Below are 22739 nucleotides of genomic sequence, written 5' to 3'. Positions count from 1 at the left end.
CACAAGACAATAATCATCAAGTTCTATCGCAACTCAGTTCACCCATGAAAACATCGTGAATCTGACAATTAAGAGTCTCACGGCCTTTACCAATGGCACAACAAACTCAGCCCAGCGCGGTGTTAACGCTGCGGGATCACACAGACTTCACAAACTGGATGACGCAACTCGAAGCGCGATGTGTCGCGTACAACATCTGGAGCAAAATTGATCCATCATCCACTGAGATCCCACTACGCGAACCGATAAAACCTGTCCTACCAAAAGCCGCCGACTACACTCCAGCCGCGAACGTCGAGATACCCCAACGACCATCCGACCTCTCCGCAGGGGCCAGAGGGCGTATAAGGAGGACGTCGAATACTACAAACTACAAAGCGAGGAATACAAGAGCGATCAACGGCTCTACGATAAAGAACAAGCGGCATGGCAACATATCGTCGCGTTCATACAGTCCACGGTGTCACCGCATCTCGCGAGCACCTGCTGCCTCCCCAAACTACCGCTACGACAATGGATAATCAACCTCCAAGCAACGGTCGGAAGCGATGATCAAATCGAACAAGACAGAGCGCGCGAGCGTTACCTCGCTGCCCTCAAACCAATGAGGAATCCCTCTAATTGGGACCTTTGGATAGCTGAATACGATCAAGCAGCAACCAAAGCGGAAAGATACCTGGTCCCGGAGATAACACAGCTGGGATCAACTACAAAAGATTTTATCAAAGCGGTAAACAACGCTGCGCCCATATGGGCTTCAAACTTCCAGGATACAGGGCGAAACGAACCCGGTATGACTAGGAAAGAGATGATGAAACGATTCCGAGAACATATGATGACCAATCATCCTGTCAAAACGAGACACAGAGCTGCGTTTGTAGCCGAGGAGGCATCACATGGATCATTTCTCGCCGAAGGTGGTTTCGCCACCCGGGGCAATGGAGGGGACGCCCAACATGCCGAAAGCGCGCCATCTAGAAACCGGGGAAGACCCCGTCATCAACGTGGAGGCAAAAATAACTCCAACAAAAGGCCATCAGATCATGAGCCAGCCCAAGCTGGGGGCGCAAAATGCCCTGCTTGTGGACAACACCACGGAGTGAGGGAGTGCTTCTATGTGCACCCTGATCAAGCACCCGAATGGTGGAAACCAAATGAGGCAATAAAAGATCTCATTGACTTCAAGCGTAAGAACGACGCAAATTTTCAAGGAATACTAAGAGGACAAAGCAGGTTCCGATCATCAAGTACTCCAAATATCAAGAACTCACATACTCCGACACCAGAGGTGATCGAGACAGAGTGACTAGAAGGGAGAAGAGTGACAGAAATCAAGTCTACCTTCATCCCCGCAACATTCAAAGTATCATTCAGGGAGTATCCTCTGAAACGCTCATTTATCTTAGACTCAGGCTCAACCTGCCATATCACCAATGATCCCGATCGTATCCAAAACTTCTCTCCGCCCACACAAGGAGACTTCATATGGGCCGGAAACACAAAAATCTGGGTGAAGGGATATGGCACGATCAGACTCCGACTGAAGAACACGAGAGGCATCACCAAACTAGTCCTGCACAACGTGGCCATCTGCCCGGACCTCCTGTGCAACTTAGTATCGTTTCGATTGCTTCGACAACAAGGGATTTGGTGGGAAACACAACAAGACCCAACCACCTTAAGAACCTCAGATGGCACAATCATCGGAGAGCTATCAGAACACCATGGACAGTGGGTCATAGAACATCAACCTACTGATGAGGCATCGTTCGCCTCACACAAAGTAAATTCTCGAACAAAGAGACCATCACAAATTGCACCGGCGGCGGTTTGGCACAAGCGCCTTGGCCATCCTGGACCGTCCGCTGTTCAGCACCTCGTGCAACAAACTCAAGGGGTGCGGATCAAAGGACTCACTACGGTCCAGTGCGACGCCTGTGGGCGCGCAAAGATTAGAAGACAAATTCGTCGCGCACCGCGTATCAACGAGGAAGGACCAGGAGAAAGACTGGCTATTGACTTCCATACATACGAGGAACAAAGCTACACGAAAGAAAAGAGCCAAATGTTAATCACGGACAGATTCTCCGGGATGCAATAGGATCTCTACTTCACAGATAATCGATCGGCAGCGACGATCATAAGCAAATTGAAGAATTTCTTCCTCTTCCTCAAGAACCACTATAATATCACAGTCAAGGTGATAGAAGCGGACAACGAGATCACGACTGTCAAGTCGCAAGTCGAGCGCTGGCTAGTAACGCAGGGCGTTACAGTTGAGCCTTCCGCCCCAGATACTCAAGCCCAGAATGGGGGTGCAGAACGCTCAGGGGGCGTAAACAAAGAAAAATCGCGCGCCATGCGACTCGACGCCAACCTCTCATGGGAGTTATGGCCAGAAATAACAAGAGCGGGCGTGTACCTGTACAATCGAACGCCAAATTACTCGAACAACTGGAAGACTCCGTATGAGATATTCTTCACGCGCGTCGCCTTCAACAACGGCATCGTAACATCACTTCGAAAACCAAATCTAGCCCACTTAAAGGCGTATGGATGTAAGGCATTCGCCATGACGCCAGACACACACCGGGGATCCTCCCGGTTGCAGCGTCTTGATCCCAAGGGATGGATTGGATACCTGGTCGGATACAGATCATCAAACATATACCGTATCTGGATACCATCTCTCGCGAAAGTTATCAGTACACGCGATGTCATGTTTGACGAAAATACCATATTTGATGGCAACGTTGAGGACTTAATGGATAGCCTCATGCATAGCACGCTGGAAGAGATAGCCGCGTTCGTGCGAACGATCGAGCTACCAGCACCAATTGTACAACCAGAAACTGAATCGTTCTATGAAGACGAAACCATCGAGGACCAATCGAATCCAGATGGCGAGGTAGACCCACCGGGCTACTATCAAGGTAGGAAAATTCGGGATAATTACCCAACACCACCATCAACGCCCCCACCTGCTGCATTGCTAGCAGGGCTAATGGCTGGCCAATCAAATAAGACAGTACCACACGGACTGGCTGAAGCGCTGACACCACACGGGTCATTCGCTGGACTGACACCACACGGGTCATCCAAAACCATCCCCTGGGCAGCTGCCTTTCTGGCAGGCACCCAGGCAGGTAACGTCGGAAAATATGAAGGGGAAACAATGGATAAGGCCAAGATGAAAAGAATGCTCGCCAAAGGCTTGAAGCTCCATCGCAGCCAACTTCCACCCTTACCGACGCACCGAACAAGGCTTGAAGATCATCCAATGGGAGAACTGTTCAAACAAGCAGAACAAGCCCACTTGGCAAGTCATAATCAAATGAGATCATGGACAGAAGTCCCCATGAAGTCTGTCAAGACAACAGGCCAGCAGATTCTGGACTGCATGTGGGTATATACCTATAAGCTAAACAAGCACCACCAGTTTATCAAGTGTAAGGCACGACTAGTGGTCCGCGGAGATCAACAAAGAAACATCACTTCGCAAGACACGTACGCAGCAACCCTAGCAAGTCGGTCATTTCGAATGCTAATGGCAATTGCGGCTAACCTGGATCTTGAACTGAAACAATATGATGTTACAAATGCGTTTGTCCATGCTACTATGGACCGAGAAATATACATGCGAATGCCAAAAGGCTACGCTAAAAAGGGCACAATCCTTAAAGTCCAGAAAGCACTTTACGGGTTACGAATATCCCCACTGCTCTGGCAGAAAGAGTTCACATCAACTCTCAAGACTCTGGGTTTCCAATCGGTACCCCACGAGCCATGCTGCATGATCAAGAACGGCATTATTATCTTCTTCTATGTAGACGATATCATCGCTGCATATCATCAGTCACAACACGATGAGGCAGAAAGGGCAATCAAGCTCTTGCAGGATAAGTATACCATGACTGGAGGAAACGATCTTCAGTGGTTCTTAGGTGTAGAAGTAACCCGAGACCGAGAAAATCGACAAATCCAGCTTTCCCAAGCTGCCTATATCGACAAGATCTACTGTCTAGCAGAGAGACAGGACATACGCCACGATACACCGATGGCAAGCGTTGAGCTTAAGCCTCATCAGGGACTAGCAACGCTATCGGAGATCAACAAATATCAACGCAAAATAGGCTCGCTACTATTTGCAGCAGTCACCACTCGACCTGATATAGCGTTCGCAACGTCAAGACTAGCACGCTTCTTATCAAACCCCAGCCCAGACCATCACCAGGCTGCGGATCGAGTATTGGTGTACCTGAATGGCACAAAGCAACAAGTCTTACAACTCGGAGGAGGCAACCATCTTCAGATTGCCAGCGATGCATCATTCGCAGACAATACCATTGACAGAAAGAGCTCTCAAGGTTATGCGATCAAACTCTTCAACGGATTAATTGCGTGGAGAGCAAGCAAACAAGATACCGTAACAACATCGACCACGGAAGCCGAACTCCTCGCCCTATCACAAGTGGCCAAAGAGGCAATCTTTATCAAACGACTACTAGGAGAACTACAAGTTTCCTTACCATCGAACGAGATCGTAATTCAGTGCGATAACACTCAAACCATTCGACTAGTCACGGAAGAAATATCAAAGCTTCAAACCAAACTTCGACATGTCGACATACACAATCACTGGCTTCGTCAGGAGGTTTCCTCTGGACGCATTAGAGTAGAACACGTGGCTTCAGCCGATATGATCGCTGACGGCTTTACGAAAATATTACCGGGAAACAAGTGGAAAGGTTTTCTCCACCAGCTCGGTCTCGTTCACGTTAGAACAAGGGAGGTAGCAAATGAAGCACCTCTTGAGGAAATTCAGCAACACCTAGACAACCTCACGCTAGCACAATGAGCTTTAATGGAGAACCAGCTTGCCAATCGTACAAGCTGAAGGGGTGTGTCAGATAAAAGCAAGTGCTGCAGGTGAGGTCCGAATAATCAAGCGGGTACCTGGCACGTGACGCCCTTAAATATTAAATAGCTCCATTGCGTCTTAGATCAGACGAAACACACAAGACAATAATCATCAAGTTCTATCGCAACTCAGTTCACCCATGAAAACATCGTGAATCTGACACCTCCTGTCCCCATAGGTCCTCCTCGTAGGATTCCTCGTCGCCCTCCGGCCACTCAGAATCGTCACTGTTCGGTTCATCCGTAACAATTAGTATAGAATAAAAATATAGTAGTCTCTAGCTATTAAAATATTAAATATCCTAATATCTCTTCTAGTATCTTCTTAAAAAAGATATTAGGTAGTATAGGTTATAGCTAGTTATAGGTAGTCTTAATTTTATACTAGACCTCTCCTAATTTAGACTTATGTAGACTTTCAGACTATCCAATATCCAATATCGGTTCCGGCATGCTCTCTAATGCCCTGCCTTGCCGCGGCTTTTGCAGCGTCGTTCTGTGCTGTCCCTGCCCACTAACGTAGCACCCTTAGCAGCGGCTAACTGTAACTCTTCCCCTACTGTTAGCGTAAGTCATCCAAGCGCAAATCAGCCTCTCTGCGAAGGGAAGGAGTTGACAAGAACGCTCTTTAGTAAGCCCGACGGGCAAGGAGTTGTAGAATCTGGTATTAAGCTGTACATTTGATGACGACAATAGCAGCTCGCAACGATCTAAATCTTAGTTTGTATGGGTTAGAATGTCTGATCAAACGCCCACCAGGAATTAATACACGCTGAAGTAAATTCAAGAATTCATTTCTACTGTTTAAAAACCTCATTGGAGAAGTACTCCAAAAGGATCAAAAATGATGTTTTGGCATAGTAGTTAGCTAACAAGATTGGGCCCGAAAGGTACAAAAGGGACACGTCCAGCCTTTATAGTCTCTGATAAACTGGCAGCTGGTCGACCAAGTATTTCTAGAACTGAGTCCGTAGTCCGGTCGTAATCTCCAGCTGCATGAAGCTTGGCCATCGTGGCGATGTGTCGGTAGACGTGTTCGGGAATCTGAACTTCCTTGGACGATTCCAGTGCTTTCTTCCAATCGTCCAAGGGAACCTCGACGTAACGAACAGGACGACCCAGTGCAGCAGAATACTCCTCGGCGAGGTCGTACACGCTGGCGGCACGCGGCCCAGTCAAATCTATTGCCTTTCCGACGTATTTGGAAGGTTCGAGGAGCATCGCGGCCCCGACTTCTGCAACGTCGTTCGCGGATACTGGGTTTGTGCGGCTTTTTCCAAAAGGCAATCGGATTGTTCCGGTCTCTTCAATGGACTTGGCGGCCAGTCCCCAAAAGAACGGGCTCTCCTGGAACACTGTAGGACGTAGATGTGCCACAGGGACGCCAGACCAATTGAGCACCTGTTCGGCCAACCAGTGAACCCTATGTTGCGGTGATTCGGTGACATGGGTAAGATCCATGCTCGAGACGGTCATCTGGGATAGATTGACTAGGATTTCGAGGTTGGGGTTGGTTCTCGCGGCTGCGGCCATGACCACCGAGGCCTCCAGAAAGTCAGACGCAACACTGGTACTGAAGAACACGAGCCGACAGCCTTGGACGGCTGGTAGGACCTCTTCTGTTTTCGTAAGATCGGCGACAATGACTTCAGCGCCCAGGTCGCGAAGACGCTGAGCGCGTTCATCCTCCCGACGGACCAGCGCGAGCACCGGCAAGCCAGACGCTCGCAGGACTTCCACGACACGCCTTCCAACACTGCCGACTCGACCCGCTGCCCCAGTGACCAATACTGGAGCTTGACTTGTCGACATTGTAATTTCTTGTGGAGAGTGTGCTAATAGCTAGGAAGCCGTGTGACAAAACGTAAGCCGTGTGACAAAATGGAAATTGAATCCTGTGATCTGGGTGTTAGAGCTCTCTCGGCTTGTCTGTCTTCTCAACGCAGGCTAAATAGGGCTTTGAAGCGTAGAAGATATAGCATAGAGTAGTACCTGTAGACTAGGGCGGAAAGTGAAATGGGAGATCATGGACTTACTAAACAAGCCTGCGCCGTAGTTACCGACCAGTGTTGACAGCTACTTAGCAACGTTACGAGATTCTGAGGCCCATTACTAACCATGATCGTCCCGAGGTCTCCTGCATGGGTTCCAAGTTATAAGAGTTTCGTACGTAACGAATTATTGATTACTGATCAGTATGCTAGCACTCAGGCTGGTACCGACCTCGACAGCTTCTGATTAGTGAACTGATAATTCCCGCTAGCTGGCGAGCTTTATTCCCGGATTTTTGTTCGCAGTGGGGAGAACGCGACTAGAGAGAGAAAATTGATGCAGTACACAGTTGGTCTGGTGAAATTATTCAACTTACACGCAGCAAGTAGCGAGCTGCTTGGAAACCTCATCACCAACACTACAATACAATTACAAGTTCTCTTGCCGCGCCACATAGTGGTCCCCATACCCTCTTCAAGCAAACGCCGCTGTTTCCTTCTCACAATAAGCCAAAAACCTTTCCGCATAACCTGTGCCTCCCTCCTCTTTGCTCATTGTACCAGCCTGGATGTCCTTCCTGGCTGGGTATATGCGGCCCCAAGGCGCGATATATGCACCCTTGTGGCTCGCTGTGATGGCCGGGGACCAGCCAGCCCATGGTTCTGTGTATCCACCAAATCGAGCGGGGTGCGTTACGAAACTCATTATAAACTTTTGAATCCAGTTCGCATGACTTTGGAGATCAGTTTCGAGATTTCCCGGGTTCCATGACACGCTGATTATCCCGTCCTTTGCATAAAGACGGGCAAATTGGGAAGCCAGATAGAAATTTGCCGCCTCGCTGACCGTGTAGTCCACTTGAGGACTTGATCCTTGCTCGAGATTTCCATCCGCATCAAAAATCATGCCGTTCTCTGGAGACGTAGTGGCGACGCCTGAGGATCCCCATGTGATACGTACGGATCCGGCTGGCGCTTTTGCCACAGTGCTTTTCACGATGGGGACAAGAAGTTTCGTGAAAAGATATGGTCCAAGCATATTGGTTCCGATCTGGAGTTCATGACCATGTTTGTCCTTCGAACCGAGTGGAGGGATCATAACACCCGCGTTGTTGGTTAGGACGTCAAGTCGTGTCTCCTTAGACAAGAACTCCTCCGCTTCCGGTTCAATCGTGGAAAAGTCCGAGAAATCAACTTTGAGGAATGATAGCGACCCTGTTGAATTTGGGAATTCCGACTTTAACTTCGAAATCGCCGCCTCTGCTTTCTCCGGACTTCGACCAGCAACGTAGATGCTGGTAAAGATCTTTAACTAGCTCATATCCACAACCTGCATAGCCTCCTGTCACGATGAAAACCTTTCTTAATACGAAGTCAGCAATAAAATTCAAGATATGGATGCGAAACTACCCAGATTGATCGGGGAGATTTTCCTTGGTCAATGTTGGCTTCGGGATAAAGTACGACTGTATAAAGAAGTCGAGGACACCCATGGCTTGGTAGGGCGTCAGAAAACTGGCAGATGGCAATAATCCATTTGTGAATGAAGAGAAGTACAATTCATACGCAGTGGACGTTGGTGTTAGCTGAAACTTTGAAACTGACATTTTCATGCCCGCCTTCCAGCGAAAATCGAAAAATGGGTTGAGCGCACACGATTGAACTAACGGCCGCACCGGACGGAATGTTGCTCCGTGCTACAACGATCCTTGGCACTTGGCACTAGATATAGCATAATAGCACACTGCACCTGATTACTTGATCTTGAATATGTCTTTCGCAATGATTTGCTGCTTAGAAATTGCAAGAGAAGCCCAATAATAACAACATTACTAATCAGACCTTTGATGAACAGAAACAGAAACAAATTTGCCAGGTATCAACGAATTCGAATCGCATACTGCGTTTATTTATACAAGCAGCATGGCACATCCCAAGAAAACCAGCTGCATGCATTACGGCTAGGTGTTTGACCAACAGGTCAACGAGACACAACAGTAGGGCGAGTTTCACAGTGCCTAATATGTTTTGGACTTCGTTTATTTTATGGGGTAAGTTGCGATGCGGGCACAAGAAATGACACGCTGACACTGTTGTAGCAACATGTTGCCAATCGTTGGCCTCTGCCCATGCTAAAATTCTACCTCCGGCAAACGGAGAAGAGATCTTCATCAACAACAACGGCGTCACGCTCCACTACCGCAAGTACGGCTGTGGCCCATATCTTGTACTGCAGCATGGCTTTCCAGATCGCGAAACAACGTTCGCCGATTTCCAAGTTCCTGCCTTCGCACAGTCGTATACCGTCCTAACGCCAACCCTGCGTGGATATCCTCCATCATCTGTGCCCCCTGAGGCCGCAGACTATGGTCCTGATTATTTGGTTTCGGACCTCGCTGCCATACTCGACCACGAGAATACCACGACAGCTACTGTTATCGGCCATGACTTTGGTGGCGCTGTCGTGCAATACTTCTCTCTCTACCACCCCGAACGTGTCGAAGCAATGGTTATGATGAATACCCCCCCATTTGCTACCTTTGTGCCACTCATCAACTTCGACAAAGAAGCGCAAGAATACGCACGCTACACCATCCCCTACTACACCTATAAACCGGGCCAACCGAAAAATATCTCGACTCTTGTAGAGAATATCCGGAACACCACGTATCGCGCGGAAATCGCCGCATATCTCGAGGCATCCCCTATCGATGGGATGTTGCACTACTACAGCGCAAATTATCCGGGACCACCATACGAACAGAATACTAGCGTAAGCGGGTACGTGCAGAAAGTGCCGAGTATGTTGCTTTGGGGCGTAGAAGATGTGTACTTTTCGCCTAAAATGCTGGATGGGTTGGAAGGGTTCTATAATAAGGGAATCAGATTGGTGACGGTGCCCGGAGCGGGACATTGGGTGTTTAGAGATGATTGGCAGAGGTCCAACGAAGAGATTTGGAGCTTTTTGAAGACTGTGCTGAGGCTGTAGACAAAGTGTATGAAAAGGAAGGAGCAAGGTTACAGGAAGTATTCCTCTGTCTTGCTCCACACATCAGCCTTGCCCACCTGTTTAATTATTAGGCGATGGAATAATCATTGCCCTTGCAGTTTCATAGCCATAACCCCTAATAAGATGAAAGGTACAAAGTATCACCTTGTATGACATACTCCTGCTGCTTCCCTACAGGACTCAGCTAACAATGCCACCTTCAAGCCAAGCCCCTTCTGCTAGATGGGATGAGCCATACGAATACTTGCTCCTCATTGTCGCCGTCTTGCATTTGGTTGGGTTCGTGCTCTGGGAGAAGTACGCGGCAAAAGACCCCATCTTACCCTTCGATATCTGGGAAGCACCCTCGTTCCCTGCCCTCATCCTCGTGTCTCTCATGGCGTTCATGTCATTTGGTGTCTTGTCATGGTACATCACTCTTTGGCTCTTGACCATTCGCGACTGGTCGCTCCTCTTGGCGTCGGCGGCCATCGTACCACAGTTTTCGGGGCGGTGGCTGCGATCCTGGCTGCATGGCTCATCCCGCGCCTGGCAGCCCAATACACACTGGCAATTGGGGCGATTTGCGTCGTCACGTCGTCTGTCCTGGTAGCAACGATGCCCGCATAGCAATCATACTGGCCGCAGCTGTTCCCCGCCACCCTCTTGATGGCTTTCTGTCCAGATTTCATATTCACGGCAGCTCAAATCATTGCCGCCAACTCTGTAAAAAGAGAACAGCAGGGCATTGCTGGCTCACTGATTGGCACTCTCGCGACTTACGGACAGAGCATTGGGCTCGGCTTTGCTGGGATGGTAGAAAAATACACGACAGAGGGGAGGACCGACCTGGTGCAGGGGTACCGCAATGCCTTGTATTTTGGAATTGGTCTTGGTGCCGCGGCTCTTATATTAGATCTTCTCTTTGTACGCGTGAAAGCTAACAAGAGAGAGGGTTGGGCGGAGGAAGAACAAGTGCCCGTAGAAGCTGGCAGGGTAGATGATTCCGAGAAGGAAGGACAAGATAACCCTGTTACTTAGTTCCCTACCGTACTGCACTATAGACGTATTTTGGATGGCGTTGTTATGCCTCAAGCTGGTGACGGCCATCGTTGCACCATCTCGGGTGGTGGTGGATCTTGGCTGACGGGGACCTACTCTAGATAGATAACTTAGGTTGGCAATCTGTGGCTACGACATCTACCACCTTTTTGGTGTTGTACCTCATTTTAGCATATCAGAATGAGCTGACGTAGTGTCCACATTCCAAGCGTTACGCTCATCCATCTTACCGACCTGCCTACGGAGGAGGAATTCAAAGGTATTATCAGTAACACAGAACAGTTACAGGGGTAATAAATGCCGCGTACATACAGTGTAACCTAGAGTAAGCAGCGTTAGAGTATAATACTCTTAGATTATATCTCTATAGCCTGTTAACCTGCTCTATCTACCCCCTATTATTGTCTAGCAGCTGTAGGTCACATGTGAACGCATGTACTATAATGTCGTGCTACAATACGTTACTAGCTCTACCCTAGTAGAGCCGTCTTGTGTTACTGACAATACCTTTGAATTCCTCCTCCGTACTTCACTTGGCATAATTCTTGCCCAACCACTCCTTGACAAGTCGTGCAATCTCTTCTGGCTTCTCATATGGCGTCCAATGCGCCGCATCCAACGCGGGCTTCTGATCCAACTGCGGCAACCACCCCTGCTGAATCGCCGGATACATGGTCTCGACACGGCACGCAGCATCGTCTTTCGCTCCAATATACAATACTGGAACATCGACCTTGTCTCTACCTTCAGGAAGGTCCTTATCGCACAAGTGCTGTTGGTCCTTGAAGGCGCGGTACCAGCACTGCGGTGCGTCGAAGCCATCTCGACGCATCCTGTCGATGAATTCCTGGCGGAACTTTGGATCCTGAGCATAAGGGCGGATTTCAGGGTCCGGATCGTTGCTATTGAAGTGCTGACGCAGAGCGCCCGGGACGCAGTAATAGCGCTTTTGCGCGTCGCCTACGGCATGGAGCAAAGGGTAGAGACGCTCAATGTTGTCATTGAGGATTTCCCCACCATTTGGAGCGGCAAAGACCTCCCTGATAATGTCAAAAATGGCCCTGTCGGGAGTAGACGGATAGAATTGCTTACCAGTAGTGGAGTGTTCCGTAGCCGAAAGCCTGCTCGGCCATCTTATTCATATCCGCGGGGTCGAAACGCTCGCGACTTGGGGGAGTGTAGGCGACATTGAGAAACACGCAGCCAACGACGCGTTCAGGGTAGTAGTTGTAGAGACGAGCGGCACATATGGATCCCCAGTCGTGTCCGACAGAGATTGCTTTGTCGGCCTTTTCGGTGTCCATGATATCAATGAGATCCTTGGTCATCGCGTCCCACTTATACTCCGCTGGATCGGTCGGTTTGTCGGTGCCGTCGTATCCAAGCATATCTGGAATGATCATGGGGAACTTGGTATCCATAAGACGCTCCGCGATACCCTTCCACATCTCGGCGTGGTCGGGCCAGCCATGGCAGAAGAGTAGGGTCGGAAGAGACCTGTCGCCTTCAGACGTGTAGTATGTGTAAGTGTAACCCCGCGAGATCTTCAGTGTCTTCTTTTCGAAAGCGTCCATTTTGAAGTTTTCGTGGCGTGCTTGGTGACTGCGAAGAGTTTCAAAGATTGTCAAGTAATGATCCCAGGAGCGTGGAGGGGCATAATGAGCAGGTATGTAACACCCTTCTTAAGTAGTAGATCGATACACGCGGTACCATTCCGAAGGTTTAGTAGGAATTTGTAAGACGTTATTGGGGTACACACGTACGGCAATACATATACTTAAGTAGCGCAAGTCATATTTCACCGGTACATGATTACCAATATCAGGGTTTGTCAAGTATTTATCGCGAACCAAACTATAAGAAGTGGTAGCAATTTCTACATTTAATTCATGAATGTAAGAGTATTTTGTTAGCCAACATGCTCTATTGTGAGTTCTACGTTTAGCAGCCATTACATGAGATGCAACGCGATAATTCCGCGATTGATTGATCAGTCGAGTGCCCTTCCTTTACATTACTCAGCTTGCTCTATAATACTAACATGTTTGATCAGTAACCAGGCTACTCTGGCAGGAGGTAGATTATCCATAAGAACGAACTAGTAGACCCTTAGGCGTACCTATTCAACCCTAGCCCTTTTGTTAAGATTGACATGTTAGTTTACCCTCTGTACTTTCAGGACTAATAGGACTAATTAATGATCGGCGTTCCTGCACCGCAACCCCTCTGTACGGCGATTTGTCGCCGAATCTTTACAGCATAAAGCCCCTCCAGAATTGAAACATCTTTTCAAGTAGATTCTTCCTGAAAAGCAGCCCTCCTTTGCTAGCTTTACACAATACTCATCAAAACATGGAAAAAATCGATGATAACGCCGTGCTTACTCCACTTGCACGTCAATTGCGCTTATCGGCTACGCTTGAAATCAACGAGTTAGTTCAGCAACGACTTCAACAAGAGCGTGAGGTGTTCCATCTTGGGTTTGGAGAGGCAACATTTCCTGTTCATCAAAGTGTTGCAGCAGCGCATCGAGATGCTTCCTTGACGACAGGTTATCTTCCCGTGGCTGGCTTGCAAACACTGCGAGAGGCAAGGTGTAGTCGGCTATTGATTGCAATACCATGCTAATAATTCTACAGTCCGTCGCGCGATTTCAGACACGTCGCCTCAGATCGAGTGTCAAGACTGACCAAGTCGTCGTTGCGCCAGGATCTAAACCGCTTCTGTTCGCACTGTTTGATGTGCTTCAGGGAGACGTCCTCTTACCCCGGCCATCGTGGGTCAGTTATGAGCCGCAGGTTCTCCACGCTGGAAAAAGGCTTTTCTGGGTCGAGACAAGCGAGCAGAATCGCCATGCCATCTCGGGTATGTTCCAGATCAGTAAAGCTTGCAATTAATCTGACAGCAGTGCCAGAACAGTCTCTTGTCTATACCTATGAACACGCACTGAGAAGCGGTGGTAAACCGCGCATTATGCTTATCAACAGTCCTTCTAATCCGACTGGCCAGGTATTCACCAAAGAAAATGTAGACACCATCGTGCGATTCTGCGAGGAACGTGGAATCATACTCATCAGTGATGAAATATACTCAGACATCTTCTTTGGAGACGAGCATCCTGCTAGCCCAGGCTCCCTTGGACGTCTGGATGAAAGCAAGCTGATTCTTACAGGCGGTTTGTCAAAGGTGAGCGAATGCCAAAGTTTCTTTGATTTACTCAACTGACGTGTCTACGGACATATTCCGCCGGAGGTTGGCGAGTAGGGTATGCCATTTTCCCCTCAAGCGAGTTCGGTAGGACTGTGCAGACAGCAGTTTTGGCTTATGCCTCTGAATGCTGGTCAGCAGCTTCAGCGCCAGCCCAAGAGGCTGCAGCAGTGGCTTTCGACACTACATCGGAAATGGATTTGTATCGGGCCCAGGTCGCTAGACTTCATAAAAGCTGCACGCTGCAGATGTACCACCAGCTATTAAGTTTTGGCCTCGACATCGCCAAGCCTCAAGGAGCATTCTACTTATATCCGTCATTCCAACCATTTGCAAGACAGCTTGAGTCACTCGGCATCAAGACGAGTGCAGAGCTTTCGTCATGGCTCATTACTGAATTTGGTGTGGCTACTCTACCAGGCTCTGTATTTGGGGAAGATGATGATGGTCTGCCCAGTGGTCGATATCGTTTGAGGATGGCAACGAGTTATCTGTACTTCAAGGATTGCTCTGAACGCTATGAGCACGGATATGATTTGTTAGCAATGGCTGTAACCGAACAATTTGTACCCTATCTGCCTCTGTTACAAAGCGCAATTAAGGCGTTGCAAGCTGTAGTGGACAAATTGAAAGCCCTCTAGCGGGATTTGCTGATGCCTTTGGCGATGTTTTATGACATTTATTGCATGAGTGATTACACATTATTAAGGATTTTCTCTCTTGTCCGTATTAATCGCTTGACTTCAAAACAACGAAGATGTATCCCAGAAGCTCTGATCTGGATCAAACCCCATAACATCTCTCATCAATTCCATGTAACTTTCAGTTTCTCCAGCACGATATTCTTGGCTTTGGTAATAATCCCCAGGCCATGCAGTCGATGGAGGATTCAGTCCTGCGTGAGCAGGCTGCAATTGCTCGATTGTTGATTGAGACCTCGTCAAAGCGGATGACACGTGAAGGAGGGTATCGTTGACAAGGTCCTCGAATTGCGATATCAATCTGAACAGGAGATCATCGTCCCAGCGTTCGTTCATGATCGCAAGACATATAGAACATTTCCTTGTCCAAGCAGGCAGATCCACAAGAACAAGTGTGAAGCTTTCCTGACTGTCAAATTGTCTGAAGTTCAAACGGGTGGTGACTAGCATCGTCAGCCCAGCAAACAGCACCCCTTGTATGAGCATCCATGATAATGGAACATCGCTTTCTTGTAATACCTTCGAGATGTCGGTTACATAAGCACCGGCTGATTGAAGGCATCTCTTTGTCGAATCAATTGTAGGACTGGGACAAAGCGGGCTGGCTCTATGTAGGACGAAGGTGGTACCGTGATAGAGTCGAAGCCAGAAGCTGCGTATCAATGAGTTGACGAGTGATTGGCATATGTACTAAAGACTTACTGATGAGAATAAGGTGCAAGGGTGTCTTCGCTGAGATTGGACAATTCAGCCTTCCAGTCATCCAATTCTTGTTGCAGGTGCGCAATATCTCTTTGGGCTTCTGTAAATGTAGTTCTGTGCTTTGCCCCATACACTCGGGAAATTATACAGTTCTGGATCCGTCTATGTTTCGTGTGAAGTGCGCTGGTCATGATTGCATTCGATTGATACGGTAACGCGGTAGTGATGTGTTCTTCGCCGATCGAAGGCGGACGCCCTAGATTGTAAGCTAGAGTGATTTCGAGGATGTAGGCGGTCCAGAAGGCGCGCTTCCTCTCTTCCGCTTGTGTCCCATACTTCACGGTCGAGTAGTTTGATGAGCTATGCAGGCCTAGCTCGATGGCCATCTACGAGCCATTACTGGATGTTCTGATTTTTACGGGAGGAACATACCCGCATTGCACTCCCTACTAGCTGCCATTGGCTAGATGCAACTCGCCCGTGCATGCTATACAAAGATAGCAGCAGCAGAATATGGATGAATGGGACGCCCGGCACAAGGGATCGAGCTCCAGCATTGATATATCTCAAAGCTCGGTGGTACAAGGACTCGGATGTTACACCTTCCAATGGTACGGCTCGCACATTTCGTGAGCATTTCGCTGTACCGTCTTGATGAACTGCCCCAAGCGCCATCACCAAGTAAAAGATAGACAAGTCGTGTATGTCATTGGGTGCCTGCTCGGAAAAGGATGAGCCAGCTCCTTCTAAAGCGACGCATCTTGTCACCATGGAGTGGATATGATCCGAGCCGAGGATTGGATACAGTGGCTCGATCCATGAACAGAACGCTTGCGCAAGTGATTTTGCGCCATCTAGGTCTATGGGATTTCCATCACTCAGTTCCTGATCGTCATTATTCCGCCCTTCTTTACTGGTATTGTCATTCCTCGGCGTTGTGTCGCCGAAACCAGGCACCTGAGCATACGTGTTTGCGTACAGGGCGAAGAATATGCCACTTGAGGGACCAAGATATCTATTGTCGCCAGTAGCATTGAGAGTCACTATACCAGCGTCTGGTGCAGCTTCTGTCGAAGAATTCTGTTGTTCTTCATAGTCAAGTGGCAGAGACGGAGCTTGTGGACGAGGGAGTTCTACCACAGGGCGATTCGTATCAACAGTAAGGTTCAAATCTGAGCTGGGACGTAGTGGGGTTCTAGTTGCGATTTCCGCACAAGAAATGCCAAATTGCTCCTGTAGCTGGTCCTCCAGCCAACTGGTTCTGTCCTTGTAATATTTTAAGGCTCTGATCTCTGTTAGCGAGCGATGCTGATTCGCGGATTGATAGTGAGGATCACTCTATATTGTCCCTCTTCCTCTGTCGCTGGTATATTTCACAGACTGCATTGGCTTTCGTACAGCTGTAGCAATTTGGATACCCTGCACACTGCAGCTTTCGTTAGGCATTAGCCGTCGTCATTCCTTCATGGACTTGATATCTACCCGAATCTTTTTCATGTGGCACCGTACACACGTGCGAGTGGATGGGCTCGTCATAGCCAACAATGATGCGTCCTCTAAACTGGCCGTATTACTGAATGGGACCTTCAAGAGCAATCAGATGTCTTGCGAATCTGTGTGAGAATGGTGGACAGGCGTCGGCGATTGAACCACCGAGGCAAAGTGATGTATTTCGCCGCCAACGCCGGTATCTGTCGTGCACTAAAAGGGTTCGGCTTCTTGGCAATAATCCTATGAGACCATTATCTTACCCAACTGCCTAACATTAGGCAGATACTAAGGCCCAAAGAAGGTCTTAAGAAGGGTTGACAGATAGCGCATGCTGAAAAAGATATGCTTAAAGTACTGCTGCAATATTATTACTGAAATCTTGTATAGTTAGCTTGGTCATTGGTCTAATTAAATATAGCATGATGCAAGGTAGATGCTGGCGGACTTTGGATCAATCCTTGATGTTAAGCCTGCTTGAATGTCTAAAATCTAATTGCTATCCGGGATCGGGCACAGCTGAAATCGTGAGCCGGTACCTTGACCAAAGGTACATATGCTAAGCGTGGTTGAGTAGGTTCCATGTATCAGCAGTGGCGGTGGCCTGCAATCCTACCTTGCATTATTTATCTGGTCCTGGAGATACAAGGTCAATTTTTCCTATTCTTTTTATTTTACATACTTTGTGTGAGTAAGTATCATAGCTACTATCGCCCTTCCTCTCCCTTATGGAAAGATGTATGCAAATATTTAAGATCCTTCAATCCTCTTATGTCATCCTATATCCACTCAATCCTTTTCAATACTTATGTAGGAAAATAAGTTCTTGTATCAGCTTTCTGTAGTCTGCAAATGAAAAGAAATGTTAAAAATATTGACGAACAATTTCACCCTTCACTAGGCAATTCTCTCCTGTATTCTCAGCTGGAAGCTTTGGGGTGCTTCTTGAGCACAAAACCCAAAGTACTCAAAGTTATCCCTATTACTCATAGTCTCTACATTTAAATCCCACTCATTTGCCCTCTTCAGAATTGGCTTAACAAAGTAAAGTTCACGATAAGTAACACAAAGAAGCAGGCCATGGTCTTTCAAGACCCTTTGAACCCTTTCTGTAATTAGCATTGACTCTCAACCCTTTTCTTCTCTGATACATTTACATCATTCATATACTTCCCATTATTTTCCAGAAAATTCTCGGGCGGATCCCACGAGCTGCCATAGATCATTGCGTCCAGTGTCCCCTTGTCGAAAGCAATGTCAACGGACCCAGTCCCGATTTCTGTCCTGTCTCGCACGTCTCCAGCCTCCAGTCCCCAGACTTCCACTCTACTTGTGGCTTGTCGACATGCTCTTACTTCATGGAGAAATCGAAAATGGCAGCGCTTGCCAATCCGTTGGTGAGGCAGCATTCTGGGGCCGCGTAGATGTTGTTCAATACTTGCTCACAAAAGACTATGTCGACCTCAGCCCCCATCTACACCACCGAACCAGCGGTAAAAGTCGATTCAAGGAGTCTTCCGGGTGAGAATGTTTTGCATTGTGCTGCCAACTCAGGGAACGCGGCTAGATTTCGTAGTCTTCTTGAACGGTTCCCCAGTGGCGCCAATGACACACCAGACAGTGGGATTACACCGTTAATAACACTGATCTTCACATGTCCCACAAAGATTGAAGCAGCACGCGTTTTGATTGAGAATAGTAAGGCGGATTTGAATCTCTCACCGTTGTGGAGAATGGTATTCACCGTTGTGGACTGCTACACGTGCGGGAAACGTGGAAATGTGTCGTCTGCTTGCATCGCATGGGGCGCATGTCGATGACGCCATCGAAGTTGATCAGCTATCCGATATACTAGTTCTGAAGGACAGGTTAGAGGACGCTGTGACGTCTGATTGCATCTTGAAAGCCTTGACTTCAAATTCAGAGTCAAAGGCATCTGCAGCAAGGGTTACTTCAGCAAACTGAAGAACTGGGATTGGGAGCATCAGCATGGATATCTGGACTTGGACACTTTTCGTGTCGTCTTCGGTCCACATACAGTTTACGTACGACGGAACCGGCTCCAGATATGATTTCCTAGGGCAAAACGAAACCGGTCGGCACAGGGTAGATTTAATACCTTGTAGGCCACATAAATGATCTTGGGGATTCCAAGTGTATACTCAACGCAGCTTACTTGTACTGTTATTACGATATCCTATGTCACTAAATACTAAGATGTAATCTTTTCTGTTTACAAATAACTGTTACTATCAACATTCCAAGTATTTCCTAGCATCGCGTCTTATCGCGTTCGAACTATGAGCAGCGTCCCAACAAGGTTAAAAAGGGAATGGTGAAAGGCAACAATGTAGGAAAAGATAAGACATACAGTTGCAGAAATTCTACAAGCAAGAACGCGGGTGGAAAGTAGCAGTAGTATTCGCATCTACTCTCCACTTCCTTTCGCTGTACTGTTTCGCGTGTAGCACGTAATGTAAATTCTCATTCGTTTACCATGAGTAGTATTCATCATAAAACGCTATTTACTCGCATAGGGACCAGGTATATGAAACAGAGATTCATCACCTATAAGACGTCACTATTGAAGAAGTGTTCCAGGTGGAATAAGATAATTTTATGAGGTCTTCAACGCCGCAAAATCTCGTCATTCGAAAGTCTACCCCTTCAACGGAATGTCCCAATATCCTCCATGGGAATAAAGTTGATATGTCTTATGTAGCCCAGCATCAGGAACCTCAGGCGAGAGAATAAAAGCATGATCTGGGCGAAGGCGCGGAGCTCTCATAGAAATACACTAGGAAGAATCAGATTAAAATCAAACATCACCATGCTTTACTTTGTCCGCTGAGTATGTTCCAATGACAGGCAGTGCAGGCTATATCAATGCGGTATAATGCTGGAATGATTAGAAGTGGCATACCGGGACTTTCAGGGATTACTAAGTGCTAGACATGCATCCACAGCTAGACCAACACTGCGGCGAGGTCAGTAAATAATTTGCGGCTCGCGGTGAGCGTGACATACCGTCCTTCCTTTAACCTCACGACATCATCAATGACCTCTCTATCCAATGCTGGGAACATTCCTGCCAACGTCTCAACCACGACCCTATGCTCCTGCCGCTGGATCTTCCTTGCTTCCTCTGCTTCAGCGGATGCCTGCCTGGCCGCAGCGTCCTCGGCGGAAAGCCGTTCCCGATGACGCTGTTCCTCGATCGAGCGCCTACGTACTTCCTTCTCATTGTACTCTTGAGGGGTATTCGCAGGATAATCCGATGACCGTCTGGGTTGCGGTCCGGGTGGGTTTGGTGAAAGACGTGGTGTACCCACAGGTCCCGAGGATGATTGGGGGGTGGTGTCGTTATCGGAGAAGATTCTGCCAATGGTGCTAAGAGGCCGTTGTATTGTGCGTAGTAGCCCAGCCACGGCAGCATTTTCTTCTTCAGGCTGTTCAACATCTGCTGTGGTGTTCCGGACGCTTGTAGATCGGCGTGGTCCAGCGCGCTCGGCATCTAACGAATTACGCTGTGTCACCTCTGGACGTGACAAGGCAGATTTCTCGGAGAGATGTAGATGAGGAGATGGCATTCTACGATGTCCGTGGGTCGCCCCATATTGATTCTGCGGGCGGAGGTTTGTTGAGTTGGGATCATCTGGCGTTAAATGATCAGATTCCAACTCTGAATGTTTTTCCGCTATCGCGGACACCGCAGCTTCAACGTTCTTCTCGAATTCCTCGTCACTGACGGTAAGGGATGTCTTATCGAGGCCTTCTATGAATTGAATAGCTCCCATTAGTGACGAGATATAATAGCCTGCTTCACCCCCGAGCTTATCCTGGTTGCGAAAGCGAAGGATGTACTGCACGTTCGATACCAGGTGATCTGGATTAGCCTGCAGGACCGTGTAGATGAGCAATGGGACGAAAGCATCTGCTGATTGATCCGACGACGAGGTTCGTAGATATCCAAAGATGACTTTGCAGCAGTTGAGTATGCATATTACTTTGTCCCTAGGCGCCCTGTAACTCTTAATCTTCAACAGCTCCTGCTGCGCAAGGACTAGGAACTTCTTTCCTTTATCACCAACGGGCTGGATATCGAGATGATCTTCCTTGACCCACTTGTATATGCGCACTCTTTGAGCCAGTACTTCATCCCTCTCGACGTCTTCTTGGTGTTGTCCTCTCCGGCCTAGGCCTAAAGGCTCCCCTCCCCTCCGCCTTCCTTTGTGATGAACTGGTTCGGGTGGAGGGATGGCCGGCGAAAACGTCTGGCTATAGAGCCTATTCATTACCAGCTTCTCCATACCTTCCCTTGCATTGTCGAATTCTGCATCGGAAACAGTCCGCCAAACCTCACACTGAGCCATCTTTTTGCTAATGAACTCCAAAAAGTCGCTGATAATCTTGACCTGTTCGTGCACCATCCACTGTTTTTTACCGAACTCGAGAAGGAATGATCTGAGGAATTTGGCAACTGGATCGGCAGATTTGTGGCGGAGCTGCTCCAAGAATCGATGAAAATCGAAGGGAAGATCAGGTTCTGGGTCGGGAACTGGATGATTTGGTTTATACTGGGGTGCGTGTGCACTAGGAGACATTGGTTCGGAGAGAGATGTGTTCGTCCCGACGCGATAGAGAGAAGACGTACGAGGAGGCGGTGAATGGGCTACTTGTTCGGACGAGGTAGCGTCGGTCGGCGTGGGTAAGGGTTTCTCGAGATTTGCGAGACTAGATCTCCGTGGAGGATGCACCACAGGAGATTCCAGAAGTGGCCCAGCAATCTCCAACCGTGGTGACATGATCTCATCTGCACCCGGGCCTCCATGGCCATCTTCAAATTGTTCCATGATGCTCTGAATCTCGGACCTTGAATCATCCACTGCACTCTCGCCAGCATCATACTGTGCGGCGTACGAGCTGGCAGCAGCATCTTCCGAATTCCTGCCACTGGATTTCCCTTGAGAAACTGGGGAATTAGCTCGGCTGGGAGTATTGTTGTCAGACGCTAGGAACTTGTCATCTTTAGGAGGTGGAGGAGGAGGCGAAGGGGATCTTATGGGGGCCTTCCCCGCGGATTTCGAGGTATCATCTACAATGGGTGGCGGGGACGCATCGAGGGGTTGCGCTTCGACCGTAGTAGTCGTAGTTGAGGTGGCAGAGATATCTCGGCTTGTGTCTGTCACCAGCTTCAAATCTTTCCCACGGCCTACATTTGGATCGACGGGTCTATCAAGGACCGGTGCTGTCTCTTCGACTGCAGCACGACTCTGCCCCTCATCAACACTTGGGCCTGTCTTCACCTTCGAGGGTTCAGAGTCCCTCTTTCGCGGGTCATTCTTCTTCTCAGTGCTCCCATCCGTCTCCAACATTTCCATTTGTCCTGCCAATGCAACTACATCCTCCTTTGCGCCATTCTCTAGCTCCTGTTCGCCGGGATCGTCATGTGTCTCATGGGGTTGCGGAGCCTGGGAAGAAGAAGACATAGACCGGTCTCGGTGATAGTGTGACGGAGGATCGTGGTGATTGTGCTGCAGCTTCCATGAGCTACAGAGGGGCGGTCGATATGATGCGAAAAGTCGTGGAGGGGCTGTAAGCCTTGAAACGGCCTATCCTGCTGTCCCAGTAATGCCTGTAATACCTAGTGCTGGATCAAGTTGCGGGTCGCACGTCGCA

General features: G+C 48.5%; 9 protein-coding genes across 9 annotated transcripts; 4 read left to right on the top strand and 5 right to left on the bottom strand.

Moving 5' to 3' along the window:
• Nucleotides 1-92: 92 nt before the first annotated feature.
• On the top strand, nt 93-521 carry BU24DRAFT_467731 (uncharacterized protein; the record flags this gene model as incomplete). The annotated part of the gene is made up of 1 exon (XM_033532465.1): nt 93-521. One exon carries the CDS (start codon nt 93-95, stop codon nt 519-521), a length of 429 nt encoding a protein of 142 aa, XP_033378604.1.
• A 5263-nt stretch (nt 522-5784) lies between these two features.
• BU24DRAFT_497003 (NAD(P)-binding protein) lies at nt 5785-7028 on the bottom strand (the record flags this gene model as incomplete). The annotated part of the gene is made up of 2 exons (XM_033534235.1): nt 6957-7028; nt 5785-6815 (listed from the first exon to the last, which is right to left on the bottom strand). Exon 2 carries the CDS (start codon nt 6730-6732, stop codon nt 5785-5787), a length of 948 nt encoding a protein of 315 aa, XP_033378603.1. The 5' UTR covers nt 6733-6815; nt 6957-7028.
• A 358-nt stretch (nt 7029-7386) lies between these two features.
• Nucleotides 7387-8404, bottom strand: BU24DRAFT_414680 (NAD(P)-binding protein; the record flags this gene model as incomplete). The annotated part of the gene is made up of 2 exons (XM_033526240.1): nt 7387-8206; nt 8322-8404. The coding sequence occupies 2 exons, from the start codon at nt 8402-8404 to the stop codon at nt 7387-7389; spliced, it is 903 nt and encodes a 300-aa protein (XP_033378602.1).
• Nucleotides 8405-8691: 287 nt separating this feature from the next.
• On the top strand, nt 8692-10055 carry BU24DRAFT_428264 (putative hydrolase). Its single transcript, XM_033529436.1, has 2 exons — nt 8692-8962; nt 9011-10055. The coding sequence occupies exons 1-2, from the start codon at nt 8935-8937 to the stop codon at nt 9898-9900; spliced, it is 918 nt and encodes a 305-aa protein (XP_033378601.1). The 5' UTR covers nt 8692-8934; the 3' UTR covers nt 9901-10055.
• A 56-nt stretch (nt 10056-10111) lies between these two features.
• On the top strand, nt 10112-10513 carry BU24DRAFT_467726 (uncharacterized protein; the record flags this gene model as incomplete). Its single annotated transcript, XM_033532464.1, has 1 exon — nt 10112-10513. One exon carries the CDS (start codon nt 10112-10114, stop codon nt 10511-10513), a length of 402 nt encoding a protein of 133 aa, XP_033378600.1.
• Nucleotides 10514-11296: 783 nt separating this feature from the next.
• BU24DRAFT_379677 (epoxide hydrolase-like protein) lies at nt 11297-12673 on the bottom strand. The gene is made up of 2 exons (XM_033524700.1): nt 12055-12673; nt 11297-12002 (listed from the first exon to the last, which is right to left on the bottom strand). The coding sequence occupies exons 1-2, from the start codon at nt 12534-12536 to the stop codon at nt 11492-11494; spliced, it is 993 nt and encodes a 330-aa protein (XP_033378599.1). The 5' UTR covers nt 12537-12673; the 3' UTR covers nt 11297-11491.
• Nucleotides 12674-13080: 407 nt separating this feature from the next.
• Nucleotides 13081-14812, top strand: BU24DRAFT_428262 (PLP-dependent transferase; the record flags this gene model as incomplete). The annotated part of the gene is made up of 5 exons (XM_033529435.1): nt 13081-13116; nt 13168-13551; nt 13602-13827; nt 13877-14148; nt 14199-14812. Exons 2-5 carry the CDS (start codon nt 13315-13317, stop codon nt 14808-14810), a joined length of 1347 nt encoding a protein of 448 aa, XP_033378598.1. The 5' UTR covers nt 13081-13116; nt 13168-13314.
• Nucleotides 14813-14886: 74 nt separating this feature from the next.
• Nucleotides 14887-18534, bottom strand: BU24DRAFT_496998 (uncharacterized protein; the record flags this gene model as incomplete). The annotated part of the gene is made up of 4 exons (XM_033534234.1): nt 14887-15522; nt 15573-15958; nt 16005-16857; nt 18416-18534. The coding sequence occupies 4 exons, from the start codon at nt 18532-18534 to the stop codon at nt 14913-14915; spliced, it is 1968 nt and encodes a 655-aa protein (XP_033378597.1). The 3' UTR covers nt 14887-14912.
• Nucleotides 18535-19661: 1127 nt separating this feature from the next.
• BU24DRAFT_428259 (uncharacterized protein) lies at nt 19662-22733 on the bottom strand. Its single transcript, XM_033529434.1, has 2 exons — nt 20088-22733; nt 19662-20037 (listed from the first exon to the last, which is right to left on the bottom strand). The coding sequence occupies exons 1-2, from the start codon at nt 22547-22549 to the stop codon at nt 19992-19994; spliced, it is 2508 nt and encodes an 835-aa protein (XP_033378596.1). The 5' UTR covers nt 22550-22733; the 3' UTR covers nt 19662-19991.
• Between the last annotated feature and the right edge of the window lie 6 nt (nt 22734-22739).

This window comes from Aaosphaeria arxii, assembly GCF_010015735.1.
Source record: "Aaosphaeria arxii CBS 175.79 unplaced genomic scaffold BU24scaffold_12, whole genome shotgun sequence".
Taxonomy (NCBI): Eukaryota; Fungi; Ascomycota; class Dothideomycetes; order Pleosporales; genus Aaosphaeria; species Aaosphaeria arxii.
The sequence above is the reverse complement of the archived record's forward strand: the minus strand, read 5'-3'. Positions and strand labels throughout refer to the sequence as shown.